A 27,997-nucleotide genomic window follows, 5' to 3' on the forward strand; every position below is an offset into this window, starting at 1 on the left:
AAAGCATTACATTTGGACAAAAATGAGTAAATTCAAATGTTCAAGTATCAACAAAGACTTCTTGTTTCAAGGGAAGATTCAGCAAAGCTCACTCACTGACTTCACCTATGATTTGAAATCTTCTGTTCATTCCTGTTCCTTGGAACATAAAGGAACAAATTTCACAATGTTCATTTGATCATAAATTGTCAGAATGTCATTTCAGTCGGTGTCAAGAAGAGATAGCATCACGGTACCGCTAATCACTGCCGACGTATGACAACAATCATTTAATGGATATTGCAATAAAAACAAAGTCTTATCTCTTGAGAACTTCTTTTTAAAGTCCAAATGAAACATTAGACAACACTTTTCAGTAAAGCAAAGGGAATATGATTATATCAAAAGATTTTACCAAACCATTTGGCAATTATGGTGATGTTTATGTGACTTAGATAATTGCAGTTACCTAGCAACCAGATTGTAAACAAGCATTTACAATCAACAAAATACAATATTCCTCGGCCAGGAAAAACTACAAAAAACCTCTTTGGTAAAAATTAGAAACCTGGAGGAGTTCCGGAGTGAAGGTGAGATCTGACTCCATCAGACGGACAGACGGACGCGAGGGAGACTGGAGCTGGACCCACTCAGGAGGACAACTAGTTCTTCAGGAGGACAACTAGTTCTTCAGGAGGAGAACCAGTTCTTCAGGAGGAGAACCAGCTCTTCCAGGCAGATGAAGGACCGTCCATATGGGGTAGAGACCGCTTCACCAGGAGAGGAGCATCTGGGTCCACAGGTCCTCGGGGATAGTGAGAAAGGAGTGAGAGAAAGGTGATGGTGACATGGTGATTGATCCGTTTAAGTTTATGCCATTTTGTGGAACATCAGAAAAGTACATAATGCACTTTAATACAAGCATGCAATGGAATTCTTTTTTTTCTTTTTTTAACAGTGCATGTTCATGAACATACATGATACACTGTAAACACGCCGGATTGTAGCCATGCGTTGTGCTGCATCTACTGCACAAACACACAAAACGTTTTATCTGGTGAAATCTACAGGCACAATGAGAATATGTCCCCTGTATACGACTCTCCCAGTGCGACTGTCTAACCCGTGACCTCCTTAATGCCACTGGTTTCAGACTCACCACATTTATAAGAGAAAAGGGAAGTTCTTAACATGTTGGGGCAATAAAAAAGTGTGAGAAAATCTGTTTATCATGATCTAAGAGGTTTTAAAATGAAACTCTAACTGTCCTTTTATTTATTTTTTATTTATTTTTTAAAAGTAGCCCTCTACATTCAGTCATTCTTTATAAATTTTACTCTGACGTGGAACATAAAGGCTCAAGATCTGACTCCTGAGATTTCCCCTCAGAGATCAGTGAAGTGTCATCAAGCAGACAAGAAACTTACTCTTATTTAACCAGGACAGGCACAAACTAAAACCATTTTTCCAGTGAGACTTGGCCAAGAGGCCGATCAGCAGACAGCAAACAACAGTAAAACAGAAGACTAAAAAAATCATTTGTAAAATGGCTAAAACATGTAAAATAAAAATCTTACTCAAACGAAATCAGGAAATCAGGGGAGTTTTGAATATATTTAACTTCTTTACTCTCAATCCTGCATGATTGTTAGTTTTTTATATATTTGTTACAGATTATTTTATACAAAAATAAGAAAATAACATTTGATAGGCTTATTAAAAGAGCCATAGGCTGCTCAGCAGTCACAGTCTGTCCCAGCTCCAGGGCCTCTGCCTGGGCCTCTATCACAGGATTCAACAAACATGAACCGATGAAAGTCCTCCTTTATTTCAATAAGATGGTAACATGATTGTTTGGACATTTTTTATCGCCCTCAAGCTGTAAAACACCTCCCATCCTGACTTCCGTGTTCCTTGCTCTCTCGTGGTGTCGTCCTCCAAGCCCATATATGAAGTTTAGAGGCTGTTTTTCAGCAAATATCATAAATGGGTGACGTGGTGTTTGTGGCTGGATGTTATTGAATTTGGATTCTTAATGTGGCAGTATGCTGCAGGCAGACTCTGACAATTATGGAAAAACTTCTGATTGGCTGTTTGAAAGTAAAAGAAGACTATATATTCTTTTATTTCAGATTATGTATATAAGGCAAAAAGTGTGACAGCAATGTACTGTATACACTGAAAGACATGTACATTAAGAGAGGAAAACAGGAGGAAAAGAAAAGAGGACAGTATTTTACAGTAATGACTCAATCATCCATCCATTTTCTTCCGCTTTATCCAGGGCCGGGTCGCGGGCCCAGCAGTCTAAGCAGGGACTCCCAGACTTCCTCTCCCCAGACACTTCCTTCAACTCCTCCGGGGGGATCCTGAGGCGTTCCCAGGCCAGCCGAGAGACATAGTCCCTCCAGCGTGTCCTGGGTCTTCCCCGGGCCTCTTCCCGATGGGACATGCCCGGAACACCTCCCCAGGGAGGCGCCCAGGAGGCTCCGGAACAGATGCTCGAGCCACCGCAGCTGGAGGAGCAGCGGCTCTACTCCGAGCTCCCCCCCTGTGGGCCGAGCTCCTCCCCTTATCTCTAAGGGAGCGCCCAGCCACCAGGCGGAGGAAACTCATTTCGACCGCTTGTATCCGCGATCTTGTTCTCTCGGTCACTACCCAAAGCTCATGACCATAGGTGAGGGTAGGAACGTAGACCGACCGGTAAATCGAAAGCTTTGCCTTTCGACTCAGCTCCTTCTTTACCACAACGGTCCGATGCAGCAAAATCGTACACCCTCCGACCCCTGACCACACCCTCCGACCCCTGACCACACCCTCCGACTCCTGACCACACCCTCCGACTCCTGACTGCGCCTAGAAATTCTGTCCATAAAAACTATGAACAGAACCGGTGACAAAGGGTCCAACATGCACTGGGAACAGGTCTGACTTACTGCCGGCAATGTGAACACAGCTCCTGTGAGTTTGCAGTAGTGGAGAGAAACCTCCTGTTGTTCCTCCTGCTGTTCCTCCCGTTGTTTCTCCTGCTGTTCCTCCTGTTGTTCCTCCTGTTGTTCCTCCTGCTGTTCCTCCTGTTGTTCCTCCTGTTGTTCCTCCTGTTGTTCCTCCTGCTGTTCCTCCTGTTGTTCCTCCTGCTGTTCCTCCTGCTGTTCCTCCTGTTGTTCCTCCTGCTGTTCCTCCTGCTGTTCCTCCTGCTGTTCCTCCCGTTGTTTCTCCCGCTGTTCCTCCTGTTGTTCCTCCTGCTGTTCCTCCTGTTGTTCCTCCTGTTGTTCCTCCTGTTGTTCCTCCTGCTGTTCCTCCTGCTGTTCCTCCTGCTGTTCCTCCTGTTGTTCCTCCTGCTGTTCCTCCTGCTGTTCCTCCTGCTGTTCCTCCTGCTGTTCCTCCTGTTGTTCCTCCTGCTGTTCCTCCTGCTGTTCCTCCTGCTGTTCCTCCTGCTGTTCCTCCCGTTGTTTCTCCTGCTGTTCCTCCTGTTGTTCCTCCTGCTGTTCCTCCTGTTGTTCCTCCTGTTGTTCCTCCTGTTGTTCCTCCTGCTGTTCCTCCTGTTGTTCCTCCTGCTGTTCCTCCTGCTGTTCCTCCTGTTGTTCCTCATGCTGTTCCTCATGCTGTTCCTCCTGCTGTTCCTCCTGCTGTTCCTCCTGCTGTTCCTCCTGTTGTTCCTCCTGCTGTTCCTCCTGCTGTTCCTCCTGCTGTTCCTCCTGCTGTTCCTCCTGTTGTTCCTCCTGTTGTTCCTCCTGCTGTTCCTCCTGCTGTTCCTCCTGTTGTTCCTCCTGCTGTTCCTCCTGTTGTTCCTCCTGTTGTTCCTCCTGTTGTTCCTCCTGCTGTTCCTCCTGTTGTTCCTCCTGCTGTTCCTCCTGTTGTTCCTCATGCTGTTCCTCATGCTGTTCCTCCTGCTGTTCCTCCTGCTGTTCCTCCTGCTGTTCCTCCTGCTGTTCCTCCTGCTGTTCCTCCTGTTGTTCCTCCTGTTGTTCCTCCTGCTGTTCCTCCTGCTGTTCCTCCTGTTGTTCCTCATGCTGTTCCTCCTGCTGTTCCTCCTGTTGTTCCTCCTGCTGTTCCTCCTGTTGTTTCTCCTGTTGCTCCTCCTGCTGTTCCTCCTGTTGTTCCTCCTGTTGTTCCTCCTGCTGTTCCTCCTGCTGTTCCTCCTGTTGTTCCTCCTGCTGTTCCTCCTGCTGTTCCTCCTGTTGTTCCTCCTGCTGTTCCTCCTGTTGTTCCTCCTGTTGTTCCTCCTGTTGTTCCTCCTGCTGTTCCTCCTGTTGTTCCTCCTGTTGTTCCTCCTGTTGTTCCTCCTGCTGTTCCTCCTGCTGTTCCTCCTGTTGTTCCTCCTGCTGTTCCTCCTGCTGTTCCTCCTGTTGTTCCTCCTGTTGTTCCTCCTGTTGTTCCTCCTGCTGTTCCTCCTGCTGTTCCTCCTGTTGTTCCTCCTGCTGTTCCTCCTGCTGTTCCTCCTGCTGTTCCTCGTCTACATTCTCTGTTTCTTCACCAAAATCCACAACGGGATCAAGTTTTACATTAGCCACTTCCACCAAATTTTCTTCCATTACAACTAATTTGTTCACAAAGGTCACTCAATCATCGGAGTTTACTCAAAGTGCAAATCCTCTCAAAATGTCTACATTCTATGGATCTTCACCAAAACCCAGAACAGAAGCGTTTTCAGCCTCCCGTCAGTCCTCAAGTTTTACCCAGCCCACTGAATCTTCTTCAGTTACAGCTGTTTTGTCCCCAGGAGTGAGCCAAACATCACCAGAGTTTCCCCAAAGTGGTAAACCTTTGACTAAATCTGTCATAGCGTCCAGATTCTCTGCGTCTTCCTGTGACGTGGGGGCCAGGAGAGGCAGGAGAGGCAGAATGGCTCAATGTCTAAATTACTAAATACATACTTCATATATTTTATATATGTAGTTATTCTTTTCAGGTGATTTTGTGTGATCTGCAATGAGTTATGTGCAGTGTTTTGAGTGGACCAAAAGAAGAGCTATGATAAATGTAGTCAAAATGTCATGTTTTGTGATTTTAAACAATTGTTTGCAATTTAAAGGTGCCATAACATGCTTTTTTTCACGTTTCGTAGTCTATCCTAAGTGTATAATTGATAATAATAAGGGTTGTGCAACACCCTTTAAATAATAGTTAAGAAATATCACCCAGACCTTGGATCCCCTCACCAACCCGGAAATGCAAACAGCTTGGTTTGATATTCGCCCCCACCCTTGCGATGGTGACGCGTGCTTGCCCTTATGACGCGGCCTTGCCCCACCGCCCGTCAGTTTGGAGATTGGAGGAAAGGAGATAGTCTGTAATATAGCTAAACACTGCGGGAATCAATCGAAAAAACACACAATTAGCAATGTAAGAAGGTTAAAAGCTCTGAAAAGTCGATTTTGCATGTTATGGGACCTTTAAGGTTTAAATAGACTTGATAAACTGTTATCAACTGTATTTAATCTGTTTGTGACCCGGGCCTTACCCTCTGCACATGCTCTTCACAATAAGTATTTCAATGCCACAACAGCCACTTATAACACTGCTTATAAAACTCACCAGATGAAGCGTCTGAGTGGATTCCTTCCATGATAAAGCAGGTAAAAATGTGGTTATTCCGATAGATAGTCCCTCTTATTCTGCAAAAACTATAACCATGTGTAATTGTGCTTGATTGATTATTAAAATATCTGTTTCTAATGATTTTCTAAGATAATATTCCTTCTGTGATGTTGTAGGCCACGATACAATCTCTCAGTTTTACCCAAAACTTCACTAGCAAGGACCACAACCCCAGCTACGATGCAAAGTGTTTATTGACATAGGAGAAACATGAACAACACAAATGTACAGAAATGGATGCCGTTTGGGGGCTTCTGGCGATGAGGGCTGCAGGCTCCCGGGCCTCGATCCCCCCAACTAGGAGATAAATTAGAATCATTAGAATCATTAAAAGCGGGTGGGAGGGAGGGGCACGAAGTCATGAACGCTGATGTGCGTGACCTGGATGCTTAAATAGCGTAGCCGCAGGAAGGGGCGTGAAAGGGGTGTGGTCCCGCTCCCAAACTCAATCATCGATCATCGATAAGGTTCAAGGGTGCCTCTCCTAACCAAAGGTAGGGCTTTTCACTGAAAGACTATCGACTATCATGACCTAAATAACAAACATTTCGATTTTTTTACGGACCTAAAATTCTCCATGTCAAATGCTACATTTTCAGTGATTCACTTCATGTCGTGTTGTCTGTGGCCCTTTGCTCCGTGTACATTTCAAAATGTGGCCGTCTGTGAAAAAAGGTTTGGACAGCCCTGCTTTAAAGGAAAACAGTCCATTTATTAATTTTGCATCAATACGCTGTTCTATACGAGTCATTCTTCATTAACTTCACTCTCATGTGTAATGTAAAGGCTCAGGATTAAGAGCATTACTAAAGTATCTGAGACTGATGCTGTTTAGTCCCCCTGAAATGTCATTATCTGCAGTACATTCAAGCACCTAAGTGATGCGCTGCTTTTAGACATATTGAGTACATTGAGTAACACAGCTCTTCTCTGTGAACCTAAAGATTCCCAGGAGAAAAAAAGATCCAGTTCCTTAAATCTGAACTTCTGCACATCCCAATTTGAGCTTTTCTGAGAATAAACATGGAACATTGAAATTAAAATCTCTTTGTCGGCCTTTTATGACAGAAGCAGAGATTGAGTGTGAGTTTCACTGTTTCTGTAAGTTGTCTTCACTTTTCACATCTGATACCAACACTTAAATGCATCCAGGCACAGGTAAGGCTTTTATTTAACAATTAATGTATTAATTTGGGTAATTACAAGCAACAATGCATTTCTTATTTGCTCACTAACTGATTTGGTAAGGCTTTTATTTAACAATGAATATGTTAAAATGGGTAATTACAAGCAACAAATCATTTCTTATTCGGTCACAAACTGATTTGCTTTAAAGTTATTAGGCATTTTCTTGCTTATATCTTTGGAGAGATGGTTGATTTAGGTGGACATTGTCGTGAATATTACAGAGTGAGGGGAGGGGCTTTGGGCATTTCACCTTTGAAAGCAATAACATACATAAATCCATAAATGTTACCCTTCCGTGGGGATAACTTTACATGACTATTGGCGCAAATTCAACTGACAACACACGTTTATGATCAAGTTAAGCTGCCATTTACTGACGGTTTGCTGACAGAGATGTCGACAGGGTGAAGAGAAGAGTTGGGACCAAGCCTCCAGCTCACCTGCAAATATATAATATAATCACATGAACTAAACCTGTTAATTAGTTCTCTACAGTCTGTCTACACTTCTGAGTAGCAGACGGTCTGAATATGTCCTTTTAGAAGCAGAACACAACTAAACAAAAGTCTTTGATAAAAAAAAAAAAAAAGTCACGTGTGGTTGAATTGTTGTCACATTCTGTTTCATTTCTTGCAGAAGTTTTGACAATGGACACGCAGCGTCTCCTGCTGCGGTCTGTGCTGCTCTGGGCTCACTCTGAGGCTGAAGTGGTGGACTCTGTGTCTGAGTGTGCAGAGTTTTTCCTCCTTTCGACTCCTCCAGTTATCCCCGGGGTGTTGGAAAATAGAGGGATAATGGATCAGAATAGATACAAGCCGATCTGCCAAACTTACAAAGACCATCGCCGGTTTTTCACTCTCTACGACGTTAGACACAAGATCCCAGTGTTTTCATTTTACATTTTCAAAGGCAACGATCCTCGAACTCGAAGACCAAATGGCTTCTGGACGACTGAGCCACAGGTGATTATGTTTCCATTTTAATAAGCAAAAAACAATATTTTACTTTTGACTGTTTGACTGTTGTAGTGTTATAACCCTTTTAGTGCATTTTAAATGATGGCAAATATGATATAAATGGTTATTCATGTATTGCACCAGCTAATGCACATGTATCCCTTTTGATGCAGCTTGAAATCAACATGGAAAAGAAATGTGGTCAGAATATAGTCTTCCGAAACCAGGCAAGTTTCAACGATTACAAAAATCAATTGGATTTCGACAGAGGGCATCTCTATCCAAGTTCCTATGGAAAAACCCAAGAAGATAAGGAATCAACTTTTACTTTAACCAACGCTGTCCCACAAGCTAAAACATTCAACCAGGGAAGCTGGAACAGAATGGAGAACTGTACAAAATGTGTGATGAAGAAACATTGCATTAACAGTAATAAAAGAATTGAAGGGTTTTTAGTGACGGGAGCTGAGCCTGGAAATAATGTACTCAAAAACAAAAAAAAGATGAATAGTCCCTCTGCGATGTGGTCGGCCTTCTGCTGTTACAGCAGCACAGAACGGAAGTGGATCGCGAGTGCATTCTGGGGCAGGAATGTTCCAGATGAACGAAAGGACAAATACATGGAGACAGAGACTTTAAACCAGCTCAAATTTAGAAAAACATCTGCATTTGAGCTGTTTCCTGGAACTCAGTGTCCTCCTGACACTACAGTCACTGAGCTTTATCCAGAGCTCAATGACCAAGTCAACTGTAACTGGCCACCAACTGCAACAACTACAGCTTCTCCCAACACCACCAACACCACAACTGCCATAACTACCACACAACCTGCAACAACCATCAAACATACAACCTTATTACCAACTACTACTACTCCTACTACTACTCCTACTCCTACTCCTACTCCTACTACTACTCCTACTACTACTACTACTACTACTACAAAAAAAAAAGAAAGATAAAAGCAAAAACAAAAAACAAAAAAATGAAACACCTGAAACCGAAAAATTGAATAAAGGAGATAGAGGGGGGGAGGGGGAGGGGGAGGAGGAATACTAGGAGGACTTGGAGGAATACTAGGAGGACTTGGAGGAATACTAGGAGGACTTGGAGGAATACTAGGAGGACTTGGAGGAATACTAGGAGGACTTGGAGGAGGACTTGGAGGAGGACTTGGAGGAGGACTTGGAGGAGGACTTGGAGGATCTGAACATGATAAAAAGGAGACCCCAAACACTAAGGTGAGCACGACTGCTGTGACTGAGTCTGTATCACAAAGTGGATATCTTTCAACTGAATCAGTCAATAGGTCCACATTCTCTGCGTCTTCACCAAAACCAAACACTGCTGTGTTCTCAGACACAAGTCCATTTTCAAGTATTACACCGGCCAAAACATCTTCAACTACAGTGGTTCTGTCCACAGAGGGGACTAAAACGTCACCAGAATTAACCCAAAACGGAAATCCTTCAACTTAATCTATCAAAAAGAATACGTTCTCTGCATCTTCACGAAAACCAAGCACTGCAGTGTTCTCAGCCACAAGTCCATTTACATCTACATTCTCTGCATCTTCACCAAATCCGACCACAAAATACTCAAGTACAAGTCCATCTTCAAGTTTTACCCAAGCCCCTGAATCTTCATCAGTTACACCTAGTTTTTCCTCAGAAGTGACTCAATCACCTGAGTTTACTCAAAGTGGAAATCCTTCTACTGAATCATTCAAAACATCTGTTTTCTCCACATCTTCACCAAAACAGCACAGCGCAGTTCCCAGCCACAAGCTTTAGCCAGGCCACCCAATTTTCTACAAGTTCTGGTGTTTGGTCCAGAGAAGTGACTCAATCATCAGAGTCGACCTCAAGACCTGAAACCGACTCCACCTCCTCTTGTCATGAAGCTTTGCAACAACAATACCAAATTATAACTGCATATTACCAAATGTTGTATCACTATCATGGAGATGGTTAAATGATTTCAAAAGCATTCGACCAATTAAATTGCTTGATTGTGACGCTTAATTGCTTGATTGTCATTATCTGATATCATCTTTTAAGATTTGCAGTTTATTGTTAATGCTGTTTTTCTATATGTTAAATTCATGATTTGGATGCAAATATATATAAAAAATAATACAAATAAAATTAGAACAAAATAACTTTATTCTGTTTTTTTCACTTACATTTTGCAATTAGAATTATTAGTTGGGCAAGTTAAAATGGTTAAAATGTTGGATGAAATGCATTCTAAGGTGAATGTAAATGGATCACTGTCCTCAGAGCCTCATTGTCGGCAATAGAACCCCCACACACATGCAGGCTGTAGATGGTGCAGGACTAATGCACATTTGCAGATAAAAACTGCAGAACTCTTGTCTCCTCCAGACAGTCTGAATGTTGACTGAAAACCTTGAGGTTTAACCTGACATAGAGCTGAGCTTGATGTCTGCTGATGATGTGGCCCAGAGGAGATGCATGTGGATGGAAAGAGGCTGGGGCCAAGAACCGACCCCTGGGGTCCCCACAGGTAACAATGTGGGACCTCGACCTGGACTCCCCCAGGGCCATGCACTCAGCTCTATCAGTCAGGTAGGACCAAAACCACTGAAACGCTGTGAAATTGAAACATAAGCTGTATTAATAAGATACATGCAGTTTCTTGACTTTGGTTGATAAAATTGATGTAACGTATAGCAGAGTTAGAAATGACCTTCTTATTGAAAACATTTCCTTTTAGTCAGTGTCCTTTAAAAGTGCACACGTAACTTTCTTTGCTTTGCCTTGAACGTCCCAAAGTAAAGTAATAAACTTATCTGTATTTTATAGATAAAATACAAATCCTGAACAGTGAGCAGGCTCTCCTCTCCACAGATCAAAATTGTATCTTTGGCCTAGTGGCATCAGCTGCTCGTCTCCATAGAGACAGAAGTGTAACGTCGCACTGTGGAACATGCAGGCAAAGCAATATCCACAGAGACAAGAATGTGGCAAAGCGGAAAAGTCACAAAAGACACATTTAAAGGTTGAACAAAGCCATGATAATATGTCTATAGGTTTAAACAGCTTGACGTTCTCACAGCTGTATGAACGTGCTCATGGAGTTCCAGCTCGTTTGATGTCAGTAAACAAACTTGGGTCTTCGGGTTGCCTCAGTTTTGTGAATGAGTATCAGATGTGGAGGGGCGTTTGTGTGTGGCCAGCGGTGCATAAAGAGCGCGGTTAATGCGGAGACGTCATGGATCAGAGGTGAGCACAACAACACAGAGGAAGGACGACGACGACGACGCGACACAAGCATTTATCACCAAACCCGCGGTAGGAAAGTGGCTGTCACCGCGAGGGAAATGCATCGCCTCTGACAACTCGACCAACCTCGGATTCTGCATGCTTCTGGATTTGAGGTAAACAATCACTTTCAAATAACATACAAAACGTGCATATACCGGTCCATTCAAGTTTGGATTAAAGCTAGTGAACATTGCTTTGTTTGTCATTAATCTACGGACGAGTACAAGCACATTTGTAGAGTTGACTATTAACCCTAACCCTCTGTATTGGACCCATTCCTTACTACTTCCACACTAAGTGTTAGTGTTGGGAGTTAATCCAAGGGTTACGGGGTTAGGTTTATGGTGTAACTTTAACTAGAACCTGTCTTTTCTCATAAATTGCATTCACATTTTAGTTTCAGACGGAGGGGAGGGGCCTGTGTGACTAAATGTAAGAAATATCCAAACTTATGATCCACAAATGTTGAACTCACGTCATTATTTGTTTGGGACATGCTCCACAAACTTGTCATATTAATCTTATGGCTTAGAGTCCTTTTAACTGACACCAGGAACATCTTTGAGGTTGTATAATGGCCCCACTTTCTGATGCTATTATGAAACAATAATTTAACTCTTGTTTATTCATGCTGACAGAGAAAACTTTGAGGCGGTTTTTGTTTCATGTGAACAGGCCCAGTAATTACAGAGATATTGTATGAAGTATAAACCGCAAGATTAAACCCAAGAATAGGCATCCTAGTATGTTAATGTTAAATGGACATCAATGAAACAGTTATTATATTATTTTAAAACATGTTTTATATTTTTTACGAATCAATTGTTTGTGTCATTATCAATATCTAAAAATACATCAAAAATAAACAACAAATCTCAATGCAGAAAATGACTTTGGCTTAGAATAGTGGACTCAGTGGCTCCTTAAATCTCATATATAAAAGCCAAAACATGCACAATATAAGATTATTCCCCAGACTCAGCACCGACTTTGCTTTAAAATTAAATATTTCTTCTGCACAAACGTTGATGTCTCTCACCACAACAAACTACATCTTATATGCTAAAAATATTGTTTACTTTTGAACATGTTTTAAGCTCATTTTAGTTAAATATGAGCTCAATATTCATGAAAACACAACATTTAGCATTCTATCTAATGTGTTTGGTGACAATGGCAGGTATGAAATATTATGTGTGTCTAAAAATAAAAGTATGGAAGAATAGTGAAGAATACCATAACTATTTGAAAGAACGTGTGTAACGTTTACTTCTCATTGCCGTAAACTGATGCTGTAAAGGCCAAAGGTCGGCGGGACTTTGTAACAACAGGAAGAATATATGTAATCCATAAATATTTAAAGAGACAAGGAGGGATTTGTCCGCCTGAGCCCGTGAGACTTACATAATCTTACAACAGTGTGAGATGGAAATCTAGCAGCTACTTTGTCTGCTGTCATCAATAATGCACCTACCCACCATTATTGGCTTTATAATCTTATGAATTATGGATCGTCAATAACTTTTTAATCAAGTTTCCAGACAACTTTGTATGTGACATTTTGTTGTGTCATTTAAAGCAGCAGACGAGGTATCGTTACTTCAAGTATTGCACATCACGGCTGCAACAATTCATAGACTAACCGTGATTAGTCTATTATTAGACTATTATAATTGTAGTCGTATTTGGGTGAATAGTTTTCTGGACTACACAGACTCTAAAACACATATGACAAAACCTGTTTATAACAAAGACACCAGCATTATTAAATCAAACTGTAAAAAAAGAATAAACTATTTCTGATTTGTATCAGTTACATACTTAAATATAGTTACAGTCAGTTACATACGTAAATATTCTCTATATAGAAGCCTTCAATCCCCATATTTTGACCTGTATTTGGTTTAAAATGTATTTAAAAAGAATCAATGTAGATAATTGTTAAACATACTATGAACCATTTATGTCAAAAGGTCAAAGAGGCTGCTGGCTGAGTGATTGTCTTGTAAGCAGAAGGTTTGCAGCTCAATCCCATTTGAGACCAGTGCCACTTTTGTATTCTTATTTATTGGAACTGGGACAATGCACATTGATAAACGTTTATGTAAATGTGCCAGTATTACAGTAGTACAAGGTGTAAAGTGTCAGCAACTATTGAGCTCCACAGTCCTGCCCACTTTAAAGTGTCACCGTGCTTCAGGAAGTAAATGTCTCATTCATTTTTGCCTTAGAGATTTAGAAAAATGCAAACAATTAGGAGTTCAAGGGCACAGCGGAGAATAACCAGTGATAACCATGTTTTCCACATCCCTATGGGAAAGATTGATGGAAATTGTACACCCAGAACCAAGCAGTGTCCCTGTGTCCACAATGTAGGAATATAAATCCATGTTATTATTATATTATATGCAGCCATTTTACATGAGTGTGTGCAGTGTTACTATGAACTAAGAAAAGATTATTTAGTTATAATATTAGTCTTTTGACAACAATTATTTTGGTCAAGATTTAGTCAAATTATTCTTTCTAGTCTACTTTTACTTGAAGAAAATGTCATGTTAATTTAGTCAACTAAATTCATATTAGTTTGAGTCAACCAGAAAATATAGTCCTTAGTTTAAAGATGATAAATTGTATGTGTTTGCTTCATTAACAGAAGAGTTCACATTTACAGGACAACGAAGTAAATTATTCAAAATTCGATGTAGTTTTGTTGAGCTACTACACTTTTAAGGCTTGGAACATTAATCATGAAATGTTTGTTAAATAGGTTATGGTAGCAGAAATGTTCTTACAATAAAAAGTACTTCTTTTGGTTATTTGTGTTTTGTTTAGTTTGGACACCCCTGGTTTATGGTCTGGTTTGGGGTCTGAGATTGATTCTAGCCTCAACTCATCCATTTATGTTATTATTTAAAAAAAAAAAAACATCAGTACTACCAATCAAAGAAAATGTGTTATTATAGTCATAGTTTTAGTTGACAAAAATGGTTTTAGTGATTACGGTTACATTTTGTATGGAAAAATATGACATTGACGAAAATTATGATGAAATACTTTAGTCAACAAATCTTAACTTACTGATAATTAGCCATGGTAATATGCTGAGGTATAGGTTTATATTTATGAATACATTAAACTGACTTGTCTTCAGATGTCGGCGCGCTCCTCTTTCCGGGGCTCAAAGTTCCGTCATGTTTTTGGGAAGCCAGCGTCTCGAGAGCAGAGTTTCGACGGACTGCCGATCACCCGCAGCGTCCATGACACTCACTGCTGCGCCGTTAACCCCGCCTTCATCGCCGTGGTGACAGAGTGCTCGGGCGGGGGGGCATTCCTTGTGCTGCCCATCTGTCATGTAAGTCATAACTGTACAGTACTAGAAAAACAAGCCACAAACTGCTAAAATATTCAGGCCCCCCAGAGCCCTGCTTTTTCAGAGTGGCATTGAAAGGGAAGATGAAGTAGTTAATTTACCTGATAAAGCCTGGTTGCCGAAACGTTGCCTCTCCACCTGTAAATTAATTTCACCTTGCAACTAAGACAGTGTGAGGAATTTTTTTCAGTACACAAAGTAATTCAAAATGCAAATAAAATCCTTTCAGTCATAGTCATTCTGGATTTTATTTATTATTTGTATTAATTTATGTAATTTATTTATTTTATTTATTTTATTTATTTTATTTATTTTATTTATTTTATTTATTTTATTGTATTTTGATTTATTTAATTGTATTCATTTTATTTAACTAGGTGGTATAGAGGACAGATGAAAAAACACACATTTTCTTGCTGGACATACAGGATTGCTCACACCTGCGTGACTCAATCAAATACAACTTTGAGCAGACTAATGACGGGGGAAACACCTCTTTAAGCTGGTTAAAAGCTCATAAAGGTTAGATAAACATGTGTGAAAGTTGTGAGTTGTGTGTCCTGCAGACGGGCCGGGTGGACCCCCTGCACCCGCGGGTGTGCGGGCACAGGGCACAGGTGCTGGACGTGAAGTGGAACCCCTTCGACGACCACTGCATCGCCTCCTGCTCTGAAGACTCCACTGTACGTTACGCCACTGTTTGGAGTATGCTAAAAAAAGATCTTATTAAATAGATTTAGTCACATCTTTTGGGAGTTCAAAGTCAGCTGCATGATTCTGTGGAAAAAGATAATTAAACCCATATTTTGAAGCATTTTTTGTGGAGATAGATACATTTTTTGCTGCACTGTGGAATATTATAGCCCAAAGGAACAGCATTTGCACGGAGACAAGCAGGAGGGGCTCATCCAGGCCACGTACGAGTCAGGTTTGTGGAGGTGCAAGCCCCACCTACACTCGAACATAGGTTTTTATACATTTTTAGTGCAATAAAAATATCAAAATTTAAAAAATCTATCTATTTAACTATAACAAATGTCGATAATGATTTTACATTTTGTCACTGTAAATCCACAATATTGATCCTGTTTGATAGAAAACATTCAATCTTTTATTGTTGAAAATGGTTATGAGACATTTATGAAAACTACCGCACGCATGCACCGGAGCACAGCGCAGTGGGCAGAGATAGGGGGTAGGGGGAAACAGAGATTCTTGATGCATTTATCTCTCAAACGTGTGAATCAGTCAAATCTCTGAGCAAACTCATTTAGACGGAGCACCGTTAAAACTAGAGCTGGGTTGAAATAATCAATTTCCGATTTTTAATCGATTCGCATATTAATGACCGATTATCGATTTGTACGTCCAAATATGTCGGTGTAATCCCTCATTCGTCCAGGCGTGTTCCATAGTAGAAAAAGCTTCAGTTGTAGTCATCTGGACTCAGTTTGAAAAAATAGACGTTTCGACTCTCATCCAAGAGTCATTGTCAATAAAAGAATTTAGATCGAGAACTCCGATATTAATACTGTTCTGTGGTAAGACCAGCCCATTGGGCGGAGCCTTCCTGAAGTAGAAAGAGTTGTTTGTTTCAACAGAAACTTCCCCCTTGTATTTACCGAGCTAGCCTATTCAGAATCTTAATGGGCTATTAGAATCCTCTTTGTCTTTGTGAGACCCTGGCTCAACCACCCTGAGTACCTGATTAGCATCTGAATGTCCTTGTCCTGGTCCTCTACCTTTCCAGGGGTTCAGTATACCATTATAGATACCAGGAAGATTAAACCTTAGCCCTCCATTTCTGTTTAAAGAAGGTCTTTCTTTTTTAACAAAAATAGCTTCCTTGACTCCTCTTTCAAACCATCTTTTCTCCTGCTTAAAACCTTCACCTCACCGTCTTCAAACGAGTGATTAGAGGCTTCAAGATGGAGATGCACGGCGCTCTGAGGTCCTGAACTTGTATTTCTTCTGTGCTGATAAAGCCTCTTGTGTAGAGGCTGTTTTGTCTCACCTATGTACCGTTCTTTACAGCTTTCTTCACTGCATTGGATCGAATAAACTACATTGCTCTGTTTTTGAGTCGGCAACTTGTCCTTAGGGTGAACCAGTTTTTGTCTTAAAGTGTTTCCTGGTTTAAAATAAACAGGGACTTTGTGTTGTCTAAAAATTCTCTGCAGTTTTTCCGACAGGCCAGACACATAAGGGATAGAAACACCCTTCCTTCTCTGTTCAGTTTCCCTTTTGTCCTGCTTCTTGGTTCTCTTCACTCTGTTGAGAGCCCAAGCGGGGTAACCACAGGCTGAGAGGGCATTTCGGACATGTTTTTCCTCTTTCTTCTTGCCCTCTGAGCTGGTGGGCACACCTTGAGCTCTGTGTTGTAAGGTTCTGATCACCCCCAGCTTGTGCTGTAGTGGGTGGTTGGAACCAAAGAGCAGATACTGGTCCGTGTGTGTAGGTTTCCTATATACTTCTATTTGGAGTTTCCAGTCCTCTCCTCTGATCGTGGAACAATCAAGAAAGGCCAAGCGATTCTCCTTAGTGTCTTCTCTTGTAAACCTGATATGTGGGTCCACAGCATTGATGTGATCAGAGAAGGTTTCCAGCTCTTGTTTCTTAATTGTTACAAAAGTATCATCGACATAGTGGAGCCATAGTTTTGGGGCTATGCCTGAGAATGAGGCCAGTGCCTTCTTCTCAAAGTGCTCCATGTACAGGTTGGCCACTATGGGAGAGACGGGCGAGCCCATGGCACAGCCATGAATCTGTCTGTAAAATTGTCCCCGGAATTGAAAGTAAGTGGTGTTCAGACAGATGTCCAACAGTTTACATATGTGTTCAGGTGTCAGTTTGGTCCTTTCCTGTAGGGTGGTGTCTTCCTGCAGTCTGATCCTCACTGCTGCTACTGCATCAGAGGTCGGGATGCAGGTGAACAGGGACACAACATCATATGAAACCATGAGGTCATCTGGGTCCAGTTGGAGATGTTTCACTTTATCCACAAAGTTGTGCGTGTTTTCCACATGATGTACCGAATTCCCCACAAGCGGAGCCAATATAGTTGTTAAATGCTTGGCCACATTGTAAGTGATGGAATCTGTGCTGCACCCTATGGGTCTGAGTGGAACCTCCTTTTTGTGTATTTTTGGAAGGCCATAAATGCAAGGCATGGCTTCACCAGGATACAGTCTGTAATACAGAGGCCGGTCTATCACTTCCTCTTTTTCCAGCCTTTGTAAACAGTCTATCACTTTCTTCTTGTAGCCACTGGTCGGATCTCTTTTCAAGCGCTCGTATGTGGTCGTGTCCTCGAGGAGGGTGTGGACTTTGGCTTCGTAATCAGCTGCGTTGAGAATCACAGTGCAACGTCCCTTGTCTGCTGGGAGGATGTTGATGCTACGTCCAAAGATCGATTTTTTTTTTTTTTTTTAATTAAAATTATTTTCTACATTTCCCTCAGTGAACTTCAATCTACCTTCAAGAAAGATAATTCAGGACTCCTGGATTCTCTTTCTTGAAGGTAGATTGACCCTTAACCTTTTCATCAGTCTTCCATCAGTAACTACCAATACTTGTAAGATTTGCTGTTTAATATTGATATAATACTAGTTTTAATATGTTGCTTCTCTACACAGTCATGAAGTGAAGGAAACGGTTCAAATACAGTTTTCATTTTTAATAACATTAACCCCCGGATCGAATCGAAATCAGATCGAATCGGATCGAATCGGATGGGATCTGAGAAATCGGAATCGAATCGATTTTGAAACGTAAAAATCGGAATCGAATCGATTCTTGAAATTTGAATCGAAATCCAGCTCTAGTTAAAACAGCCCATAAAAGACCATTTTACACAATATGTCCACTTTAAATTGTTTATTCAGGTGAAGGTTTGGGACATCCCGGTGAATGGGGTGCAGCAGGACCTGACTTGGGCCACCAAAACTCTAATGGGACACTCCAGACGGGTGGCCATCATCGAGTGGCACCCCACGGCCGAAAACCTGCTGCTGAGCTCCGCCTACGACTACAAGGTGAGTCCAGGTCCGTGTGATCCTTCTGCCTCTTCACCAATTTAACTCAGCTTTTGTTTTAGAGAGACAAAGGTTAAGCTCCTCGTTAAAAATCTGCACCAGAATTAGTTACTTTCCACTGAAGTCAAGTGCACACATGAGTAAAAAAGTACACATGACAGTACAGTTATGACTCAGTAAAATATACAATATATTCAATTATTTCAAATGGTTTCCTAGTTTATGTCTCTGTGTCACGTTCTGTGTTTTATGTCATGTTGTTACATCTTTTTAAAGAAAAGAAAGGAAAAAAAAGATCTTTGTTTCCAGTGGTAGAAGAAGTAATCAAATCAAATCAAATTTATTTATAATGCACAATTCATACAAACAGCAATTCAAAGTGCTTTACAGTGTTTAAAACACAATTTTAAAAAATAAAATAAAAACACAATGCAATTTATAAAAATGTAAAACAATGTATGTCAGAGTGAAATAAAGAATAAAAATAATGTAGTATTTTAAAATATTGAAAAACAGGTAAAATTATGTCGTGGCTAAACAAGACAGTTTTTAGCCTAGTATTCTAATTTGTTACTCAAAAACGTAAAAGTATCACATTCAAAATCTACCTCTACCTCTTAAAGTACCTGCACTTTTAAAGTAAAAAGTATTTCACACAGATTTTGAGAAAAGTTAAAGCTTTAAATGTTGTGATTTTTATGAATAATTATGGTCAACAAAGGTCAATTTAAATCAATTTCTCAGTTTGTGTTTGCTCAAAGCTTGAACTCAAAACCTTGAACCTCAAATAAAAAACAAAACAAAAACATATAAAACCATATAAAAAGTACTTTCTGCGTTTCATTACAGTTTTAAAAAATGTAGTAGGATTCAAAATGACTGATGCTTCGTCTCAAACGAAGTGAAGTAAACTACAGTTAAGTACAGATGGTTAAACACGTTATACTTAAGTACTTTGTGTGTTTCCCCCGTGCAGGTGCTCTTGTGGGACCTCTCTCAGCCCGGGGCCGTGCTCAGGTCCCCAGTCCGAGTGGTGATGATGCCTCTGCTGTACCGCTGTCCCTCCGAGGCCCTGCTCCTGTCCGTCAGCTTCAGCAGGGACGGAAGCGCTCTGGCAGTCGCCTCCAAAGACAGACGCGTCCGAATCCTGGACCCGCGTACGGGAAAGATACGGCAGGTGTCCAGCAGGGGGCCCCACAGAGCCAGTAAAGTGCTGTTCATCAGTGAGAAGATGCTCCTCTCCACCGGCTGCTCCCCCTGGAACCAGAGGCAGATCGTGCTGTGGGACCCGGTCAGAAGCTTCTCGAATACAACATGTTTTATCTTACTTTATGACCGAGTCTGAGGTGACAGAAGCGTGCACAATGCAATGGGAGAAACGTGGGATCATGGCGCTGGGATGAAGGATCAGGGCGACGAGAGTTACAATCAAGTCAGTTGCACACAAATAGGTTCATTGTTAGTTTTGTGAAGTGGGGAGTTGGGCAGTTTGAAGTCTGAAGCAAATGTCCCGTTCGTTTGTCCCATAGAGTTTGAAGTCACAGCGGAGACAAACCACGGATTTTTTTTGTCATTGTATTTTTTTACATATTTTTTTTTTTTTTTGACATAATTTTTTTTTTAACATCGAATTTATTTATTTTTACGTCCCTTTTTTTACATTGATTTTTTTTTTTGACAATCGAATTGATATTTTTCTTACATTGTATTTTTTTTTTTTACATCAAATCAATTTATTTTTTACATCAAATACATTTTTTCTTGACATGGAATTTAAGTTTTTTCCCATAGCATTTTTTTTATTAACCTTCCCGGTAAAAACAAAACATTGAGATCAAAACCTCTTTTTCAAGCTCTCATGGGGAAATTTTTTAATTTCACCATAACATTGTTTATTAGTAGTAATAGAAGACAAATTGGTTCCTGTTTTTGTTTCCCAGCAATTCTAAACATATTAACCATAAACCAGGACAAAACTTTTTTTCTTTTTACTGTTTTCATTGAAGTATGTTGTATTGTGCACATACTTAAACTAGTGTTGAAACTAGATAATCAGTTAAACAAGTATTGTGGGACAAATCACATTGAATAAGACTTTTTTTAATACTCTTGATCACATAATAATTAGTGTGAAAATTACATAATATTTAATTAGAAAAATCCGTTTTTATTAATTGTGGTGTATAAATCAGTATCAAGCCTTAGAATCCAAATAGAGTTTAAAAAAGCTCGTATCATGACAACACGAAGGTGAACCCACTCTTTTGGACGCCCGTGAGCTAAAGTGTGTTCCCCGTGTCATTCTCAGGACGACCTGTCCGAGCCGCTGCACGAGGAGGACCTGGACGGAGCGGCTGGGGTCCTGTTCCCCTTCTACGACCCGGACACCAACATGCTCTACCTGGCAGGAAAGGTCTGATCCTTCTTTGTCTCCATTTACTGCTCCTAAAATATTGCCCGGCCGCCGAAACCCTGTCTTTCATTACACACAGACCCGAGCAGTGCGATAGCCTCTTTTACGGACTGTGAAAATCTGTTATATGTCTAGTACTCCGCTGCCCGAGACCACATTTAACTCACACACGCTCCATCCATTTCAAAATCCTGCTCATCATCTACGAAACTCGTCAAACTCGGACTCACAAAGCACTTACAAAAAACAAAAAAACACTCAAATCTCACCTTTTCACCACCGTCTTCGATCCCACTGCATTTGCTTTATTCTTAGCTTTATTTTTTCTCCTTACTTAGGTGAAAAGCGCAATATAAAACTGATATATGTATTATTATAGAAATTGTCTGTGCTTTTAAATGTAGATTCTGTTCTTAATTTTGGATGTTTTCCACATTGGTGTAGACACTGCGGTCATGTCAGCGGGACCATAAAGCTGATGTCATTGTCCTAATAGAACGGAGGGTGCATATCTTTTATTCTTGATTTATCCTTTGTATTTTTGCTACTTGTTCGCTTTATTCAAACGTTGACCTTTTTGTGCTTTGCAGCCGTTTCTCAGTTGTGGGACGCATACAGTTTTTCTTATAAGAGCTCAGAATCAGACTCAGAAAAGGTTTATTGCCATTGTAAACGAACAAAAATTCACAATCATACATAGAATCAAATAGGACATGCATTGAAGAAAAACGTTACATTTACTATAAGATAAAAAATAAGCTTACTGTGCACACAACATTCTGTCACAATCATTAATTTTATGCGTAACTCTAATTTTGAGCATGGATAATTAAACTAAACTTTTATTCCATCTCTTATTTATTGACAATAGTGATGATTTAATATGACAAGCCTTTTTTCTAACATTATCTTTATCAAGTGAAAACAGAGGTCTTCTCGTTGTAATCTTCTTAAAGGCTGTTTAAGGGCGTGTCACAACAATAACCCGTGATGTGTTTATGTGTCACAGGGCGATGGGAACATTCGTTACTACGAGCTGAGCGCCCAAAAGCCTCACCTCAGCTTTCTCACCGAGTTCAGGTCGCTGCTGCCACAGAGAGGCCTGGGTGAGACGCATCGCTGTAAAAAACACGGGACAATAAAGACTATGTCATTATTCTACGTCATGTGTGTTGTGCTTTGTCAGGAGTGATGCCAAAACGCGGGTTGGACGTAACGGCCTGCGAAGTTTTCAGGTTTTATCGCCTGATTTGTGTCAAAGATTTGGTGGCGCCGCTGTCAATGATTGTCCCCAGAAAAGAGGTGAGTGAAGGTGGCAGTTTGTCACTTTTTGGTGAATGCTCTGCCACCAACTTGTCTTCTTGGCGATGTAAAGGTTTTGTCTAAAATGTTCCACAATATGGCATTTGACTTAATGCAAGATGGGGCTTTTTATTGATCAAAAATACCTTGAAAAACATGTGGAATCTCCAGTAAAGCGTTACATGGTGCACTTTTATGAACAAATATGAACTATAAGTTGCACCAGCCAAAAAATGCATAATAGAAAAGAAAAAAACATATATAAGTTGCACTGGAGTATTTCTCATTTTTTTGGAAATGTATTTGATAAAATCCAAGACCAAGAACAGACATTTCATCTTGAAATTCAGTTTAAAATAATAACAGATTAGAGAACATGGTGAATAGGTGTACGTATGCTAACGCTAACACCTTCAGCTACATGAGGCACAGACAGAACTGTGGTAAGTGTCTGGTATGTTAACGTAACATATGAACAGTTATTCAGATAACTATAGCATAAAGAACATGCTAACAAGTTTACCAAAGCATCAGTTTTACCCCAAATCACTAAATCCACTGAATTCTTCTTCCTCTGTGTCACTTCTAAACAACTCCACAAACTCCAGAGGAAGAGGAAGTGCAGATTCTTCTTCTGCGTCGCTTAGAGCCTAGAACGCCCTCTTGCGGCTGTCATGTGAAAATAACGAATAATATTACATATAAGTCGCTCTGGAGTATAAGGCGCACTGGCCAAAACTATGAAAAAAGGTGCAACTTATAGTCCGGAAAATATGGTATTGTTGAGACTGTGATACAAAGGTTCTATAAAGGTAATATCTTAAATCTACCCATGAAGATTGTGATCAACCTATTTCAATATTACTAAGCCACCTTTTGTTCCACGTCAAGCCTGGTGTTTTCCACGACGACTTGTATCCGCTGACGGCAGGAAACCGGGCGGCCATGACGGCTCAAGAGTGGCTCTCCGGGGTCAACAGAGGTCAGCGCCTCAGTGGTTCGCATGCACACCGAAGCAGTCAGGTCGCTGAAATGTAAAGGTCATGTGATTCATCTGATCTCTTTGGGGAATGTTCACACCTCATGCAAAAAAATTAAAAATAAATGTAGTGAAGATGACGTTAAAGAGAAAATGTTAAAGTTATTTTAAAGCCTTTGTACTTTGCCTCCCAAATACAACACTCTAAAAACCCTTTGATTAACATAAGATCAGGTGCTTTTGGTGATCAGATTCCTCTTGTGGGCGTAAACACACACAAAAAACCTGTTCTGATCATTCTAGTTTCTAAATGATATCATAAAAACCCTAGTATTATGATGTATTGTGGACCTTCAGTCTCGGTCCTGGATTAGTTCTGGCGTTGTCCTTTTTGGCTTTGCTTGAATCCTGGTTTTGTCGTTGCATTAGATAATGATAATACACATGTGTTTTTGCTCTTCAGGGCCTTTTCTCATGTCGCTGGTGCCTGGGACCCGAGTGACCAACCCTTACCCGGAATCGGCCCCCGAGAGAGGGCTAAACCGACAGCTCAGCTCCCAGTGGACGGACATGGAGCCAGACTTCACTGCACTGACCAGGGCTGAACTGGACTTAATGGAAGAAGTACGGACAGTAACTATATTTTCTATTGGCAAAGCAGCAGATATGAAAAGGGAAAAAGCAGCGAGGGATTACCGTATTTTCCGGACTATGAATCACACCGGAATAGAAGTCGCATCAGCCAAAAAATGCTTAAAAAAGAAGAAAAAGACATATGTAAGTCGCACTGGAGTATGAAATGCAGTTGCAAGTGTGAAAATAACAAATAATACCACATATAAGTCGCTCCGGAGTATAAGTATATAAGTATAAATATAAGTATAAGTCGCACCCCGGCCAAAACGATGAAAAAAGGTGCAACTTATAGTCCAGAAAATACGGTATTAAAAGACTCTTGACTCTTTTTGACTTTTTAACAATTCACTACTCCACATGACAGACAAATTTGAATACAAAATGAACTGCATAAAGAAAAGTGAAAGTAAAAACTGCAAAAAGAAGTAGATAAATAAATAAATAATACCTCTGGATATAAAATATTAAGTACCGAACAAACTAAAGTGAACAGGTTGCACATTACAAGAGTAAATTACTGTCAATAATACTTGGAGGTGAATGTAGACTTTAATCTTTATTTCTTCTCAAATAAAGGGTCTAATAAGGGTTTAATTGATTTGTTAAGGGTAGTAGTAAATTTTACTCTAAATTTACCAAATATATATACCGTATTTTCCAGAGTATAAGTCGCACCAGCCAAAAAATGCATAATAGAGAAGAAAAAACATATATAAGTTGCACTGGAGTATGAAATGCGGTGTGAAAATAACAAATAATATCACATATAAGTCGCTCCGGAGTATAAGTATATAAGTAGAAATATAGGTATAAGTCGCACCCCGGCCAAAACTATGAAAAAAGGTGTGACTTATAAAACGAAAAATACGGTATATATATTTTTTCATTATATATATATATGTTGTATATTTGTTTTAGAGTAAGATTACCAAATTACTGAGCTTTCTTTCCATTAACAGTTTAAGCCATTCCTTTGAGACAGATCTATGCCACCATTTTGTGCCTTCATGTGCTTACAGGGAACTTACTGTCCGTTTTTGTTTGATGTTGTTGTTGTTGTTGTTGTTGTTGTTGTTGTTGTTGTTTTATGGCGGTTGGCATCCGAGTGTTGCATTACCGCCAGACTTTATTCCTCAGACTTTTCGTAGTCCTCAGACTCTGTCGTAGTCCGTAAAAGTACTCCTTCCATTGCTTTGGTGTTACTCAGACTTTTTGTAGTCCTCAGACTGTCGTAGTCCGTAAAAGAACTCCTTCCATTGCTTTGATGTTACAAAGCCCATGAGGTCATGATATGTCTTTGATGTTGTTGTTGTTGTTGTTGTTGTTGTTGTTGTTGTTGTTGTTGTTGTTGTTGTTGTTGTTGTTTTATGGCGGTTGGCATCCAAGTGTTGCATTACCGCCAGACTTTATTGTTGTTGTTGTTGTTTCTTAGAGACCTTTGTATCCATGAACCAGGATGAAATGTCTTCTTTATGACAGCATGTAGTCCCTGCGTCCAGGCTTTCTATGAGGAGCAGCTGTCGTACCAGGACCTGAAGTTCTCCCACGAGGCGAGCGACCTCTCGGGCTGGACGGCGGACGAGACCTTCCCGCCGCTGTGGCCGTACCGCTGCACCCCCCACTGCTGCGAGCCCCCCGAGCGACCGCCGCCCAACAACGAGTCTGAGGTGACAGAACCGAGACACGAGGCCAAAGGTGCACAAGGCAATGGGAGAAACGTGGGATCATGTCGCTGGGATGAATGATCAGGGCAAATATATAGGTTCATTGTTAGTTTTGTGAAGCGGGGAGCGCAACAGTTTGAAGCCTGAAGCAAATGTCCCGTTCGTTTGTCCCATAGAGTTTGAAGTCACAGCGGCGACTAACCACGGATTTTTTTTGACAGTGTAGTTATTTATTTTTTTTACATAGAATTGATTTATTTTTTACATAGTTTTTTTTTTTTTTACATCAAATTTGTTTATTTTTTACCATTCATTTTCATTTTCTACCGCTTGTTCCCTTTCGGGGTCGCGGGTGACTGGAGCCTATCCCAGTGACTTCGGGCCTTAGGCGGGGTACACCCTGGACAGTGGCCAACTTGTCGCAGTTATTTTTTACATCAAATTAAATTTTTTCTTCACATGGAATTTCTTTTTTTTTCCATAGCATTTTTTTTTAACATCAAATTTAACAAACAAAAAAAAGATGTCCAATTTTTTTTTAGAATAAAACCACAAATAACTTTCATACAGCTGCTTCTTTAAAACTGACAAGTTGGACAAATTATTAAGGCTTATAATATTTCACAATCGGATTTTAGATAAAACATTACAGGTTTTGTGGTGTTTATCAAATAGGAAATATTTCAAAAGTGTATTTATTTTTCGCTCAAACGGTCCATGAACCAAGTGGAAGCTTAATAATAATAAAATAAGCTAGTCATAAATCTAACATAACAACATTGAATAAACTTTTTTTTTTTTTCTTTCTTCACTCAATTGCTAGCTTTTACAGGCCTTTTACAAACAGCAAGAAGAGATTAGAGATCTACGGGAGCAACTGAATCAGAGAGAGGTACAACGATCTACAAAATGGACGGCAGTAAAATCGCTTGATACTTGTTTTTTGTGTCGCAGGGGAAAATTTCTCAACTCGAAATAGAGATCAAAATCACAAGAAGCAACATGAGAGCATCATTCTGAGGTGTATTTTTAGCAACAGGCATTTTCTATTTCGTATATTTCCCTTGAGGACACCAGCAGAGTCGTGCACTTGTACAATATCAGAGCAGTTGTTTTCACTGTTTTTTTTAATGATTCCGCTATTTTTTAATTTATTGTATTCATGAATGACCCTTCAATATGTCATTAAAGTTGATTTTTTTATTTTATTCATGAATGACCCTTCAATATGTCAATAAAGTTGAATGTATTTATTTTATTCATGAATGACCCTTCAATATGTCAATAACGTTGAATTTATTTATTTTATTCATGAATGACCCTTCAATATGTCATTAAAGTTGATTTTTTTTATTGTATTCATGAATGACCCTTCAATATGTCATTAAAGTTGATTTTTTTATTGTATTCATGAATGACCCTTCAATATGTCATTAAAGTTGATTTTTTTATTGTATTCATGAATGACCCTTCAATATGTCATTAAAATTGAATTCATCCACACACATGCAAAAAAAATAAAAAATATGTATAGTACTTGGTAGTAGCTCAGAAGATGATGTATTACAAGCATAAAAACGTAATAAAATCAGAAGGAAATAATGTCCAAAAATGTCCCAAACATGGAAAAGCTTTTGACGTGTAATGCACGTTTTCGCCACTAAACGTCACTAAAGGTCTGTTTCGTTTGTCGATCTTGCTTGATCTTGAGACAAAGTGCACAGACATTTTACTTTCTTTTTCTGTTTTCTCAGCATAACATTCCTATTACATAAAAAGGAAAGAGCAATTATCATCAAACCGGTTTCAGTGACTCATGTGTTTGAAAGTTGTTCTGTTCACGCCAAGACACATTTTTACCATTTCCCAGCACTGAAAAAGTTAAAAACGTTTTTATTATTTGATTTAAAAAGTGACCACACACATAACTACTTCAGGTCAATCATCAAAACAGATTACGGCCCAGATTAAAACCTATAACTACCGATAATAACTATAACTATAACATATATCAGCATGAGTAAACAAAATAAAGTTAACAAAGTAAAGATATTTGTTTTAATCACAGCTCTATCTCTCTGATGATCTGATGTTGAAGTGATTTTTGGCGCTTGAAGAACGTTCTGACACTATGTAGATTCCTCAGCCAATTAGAAGGCGAGCAGCTTCTGGGTGGGCGTTGACCTAAAATCCGGTCGTCTCCCGCGAATACCCAAACCACGTGACCAGATGTTGCATTCACGGACATAGGGATTTGGAGATGTTTACTGTTCAATTGTAGTGAGTTACGCACATAAAAAAACATATTTTCGATCTTAAAAAGGCAAATTACATTGATGTGTTAAAATGTGCACTCCTGAACAAAAAACACTGTAGAAAAACTAAAAAAGATCACAATTTTGGAAAATGGCAGAGCCTCAAAACACAGGAAGTGCTCGGGAATTTCAAAGCAATAATTGAACTGGGAAGGAATACTGAACGAAACACATTTGGATGGAACAGGATTATAGATTGGATCTGCGAAAACAAGATGATATAAAAATGTAGCTTTAGTTCACAAATTTAAGTTTTACTGTATTACT

At 40.0% G+C, this 27,997-nt stretch overlaps 3 protein-coding genes across 3 annotated transcripts in view; all 3 read left to right on the forward strand.

Moving 5' to 3' along the window:
• The window catches only part of col4a5 (collagen, type IV, alpha 5 (Alport syndrome)), a 362,461-nt gene that overhangs the window by 52,208 nt on the left and 282,256 nt on the right, over positions 1-27,997 (forward strand). The window lies entirely within an intron of this gene.
• Positions 7,408-9,363, forward strand: LOC140371514 (endonuclease domain-containing 1 protein-like). Its single transcript, XM_072458684.1, has 3 exons — positions 7,408-7,730; positions 7,898-8,554; positions 9,247-9,363. The coding sequence occupies exons 1-3, from the start codon at positions 7,416-7,418 to the stop codon at positions 9,361-9,363; spliced, it is 1,089 nt and encodes a 362-aa protein (XP_072314785.1). The 5' UTR covers positions 7,408-7,415.
• LOC140371699 (coronin-2A-like) lies at positions 10,925-26,489 on the forward strand. Its single transcript, XM_072458886.1, has 13 exons — positions 10,925-11,127; positions 14,169-14,369; positions 14,954-15,070; positions 18,272-18,421; positions 19,398-19,712; positions 20,730-20,834; positions 21,844-21,940; positions 22,021-22,136; positions 23,028-23,118; positions 23,579-23,739; positions 25,251-25,418; positions 26,239-26,307; positions 26,370-26,489. Exons 2-13 carry the CDS (start codon positions 14,169-14,171, stop codon positions 26,433-26,435), a joined length of 1,656 nt encoding a protein of 551 aa, XP_072314987.1. The 5' UTR covers positions 10,925-11,127; the 3' UTR covers positions 26,436-26,489.

The sequence above is a fragment of the Eucyclogobius newberryi genome, unplaced genomic scaffold (assembly GCF_026437365.1).
Source record: "Eucyclogobius newberryi isolate DKJ021-1_F unplaced genomic scaffold, fEucNew1.0.hap1 SCAF_22, whole genome shotgun sequence".
Classification (NCBI taxonomy): Eukaryota; Metazoa; Chordata; class Actinopteri; order Gobiiformes; family Gobiidae; genus Eucyclogobius; species Eucyclogobius newberryi.

Bases quoted from the DNA above. Each gene is read 5' to 3' on its own strand.
- LOC140371514 (XM_072458684.1), top strand. From the start codon at position 7,416: ATGGACACGCAGCGTCTCCTGCTGCGGTCTGTGCTGCTCTGGGCTCAC. The intron at 7,731-7,897 runs GTGATTATGTTT...CTTTTGATGCAG, and splicing joins TCTGGACGACTGAGCCACAG to CTTGAAATCAACATGGAAAA. The intron at 8,555-9,246 runs GCAACAACCATC...ACGAAAACCAAG, and splicing joins CCATAACTACCACACAACCT to CACTGCAGTGTTCTCAGCCA.
- LOC140371699 (XM_072458886.1), top strand. From the start codon at position 14,169: ATGTCGGCGCGCTCCTCTTTCCGGGGCTCAAAGTTCCGTCATGTTTTT. The intron at 21,941-22,020 runs GTGAGACGCATC...GTGCTTTGTCAG, and splicing joins GCTGCCACAGAGAGGCCTGG to GAGTGATGCCAAAACGCGGG. The intron at 23,119-23,578 runs GTCAGCGCCTCA...TTTGCTCTTCAG, and splicing joins GCTCTCCGGGGTCAACAGAG to GGCCTTTTCTCATGTCGCTG.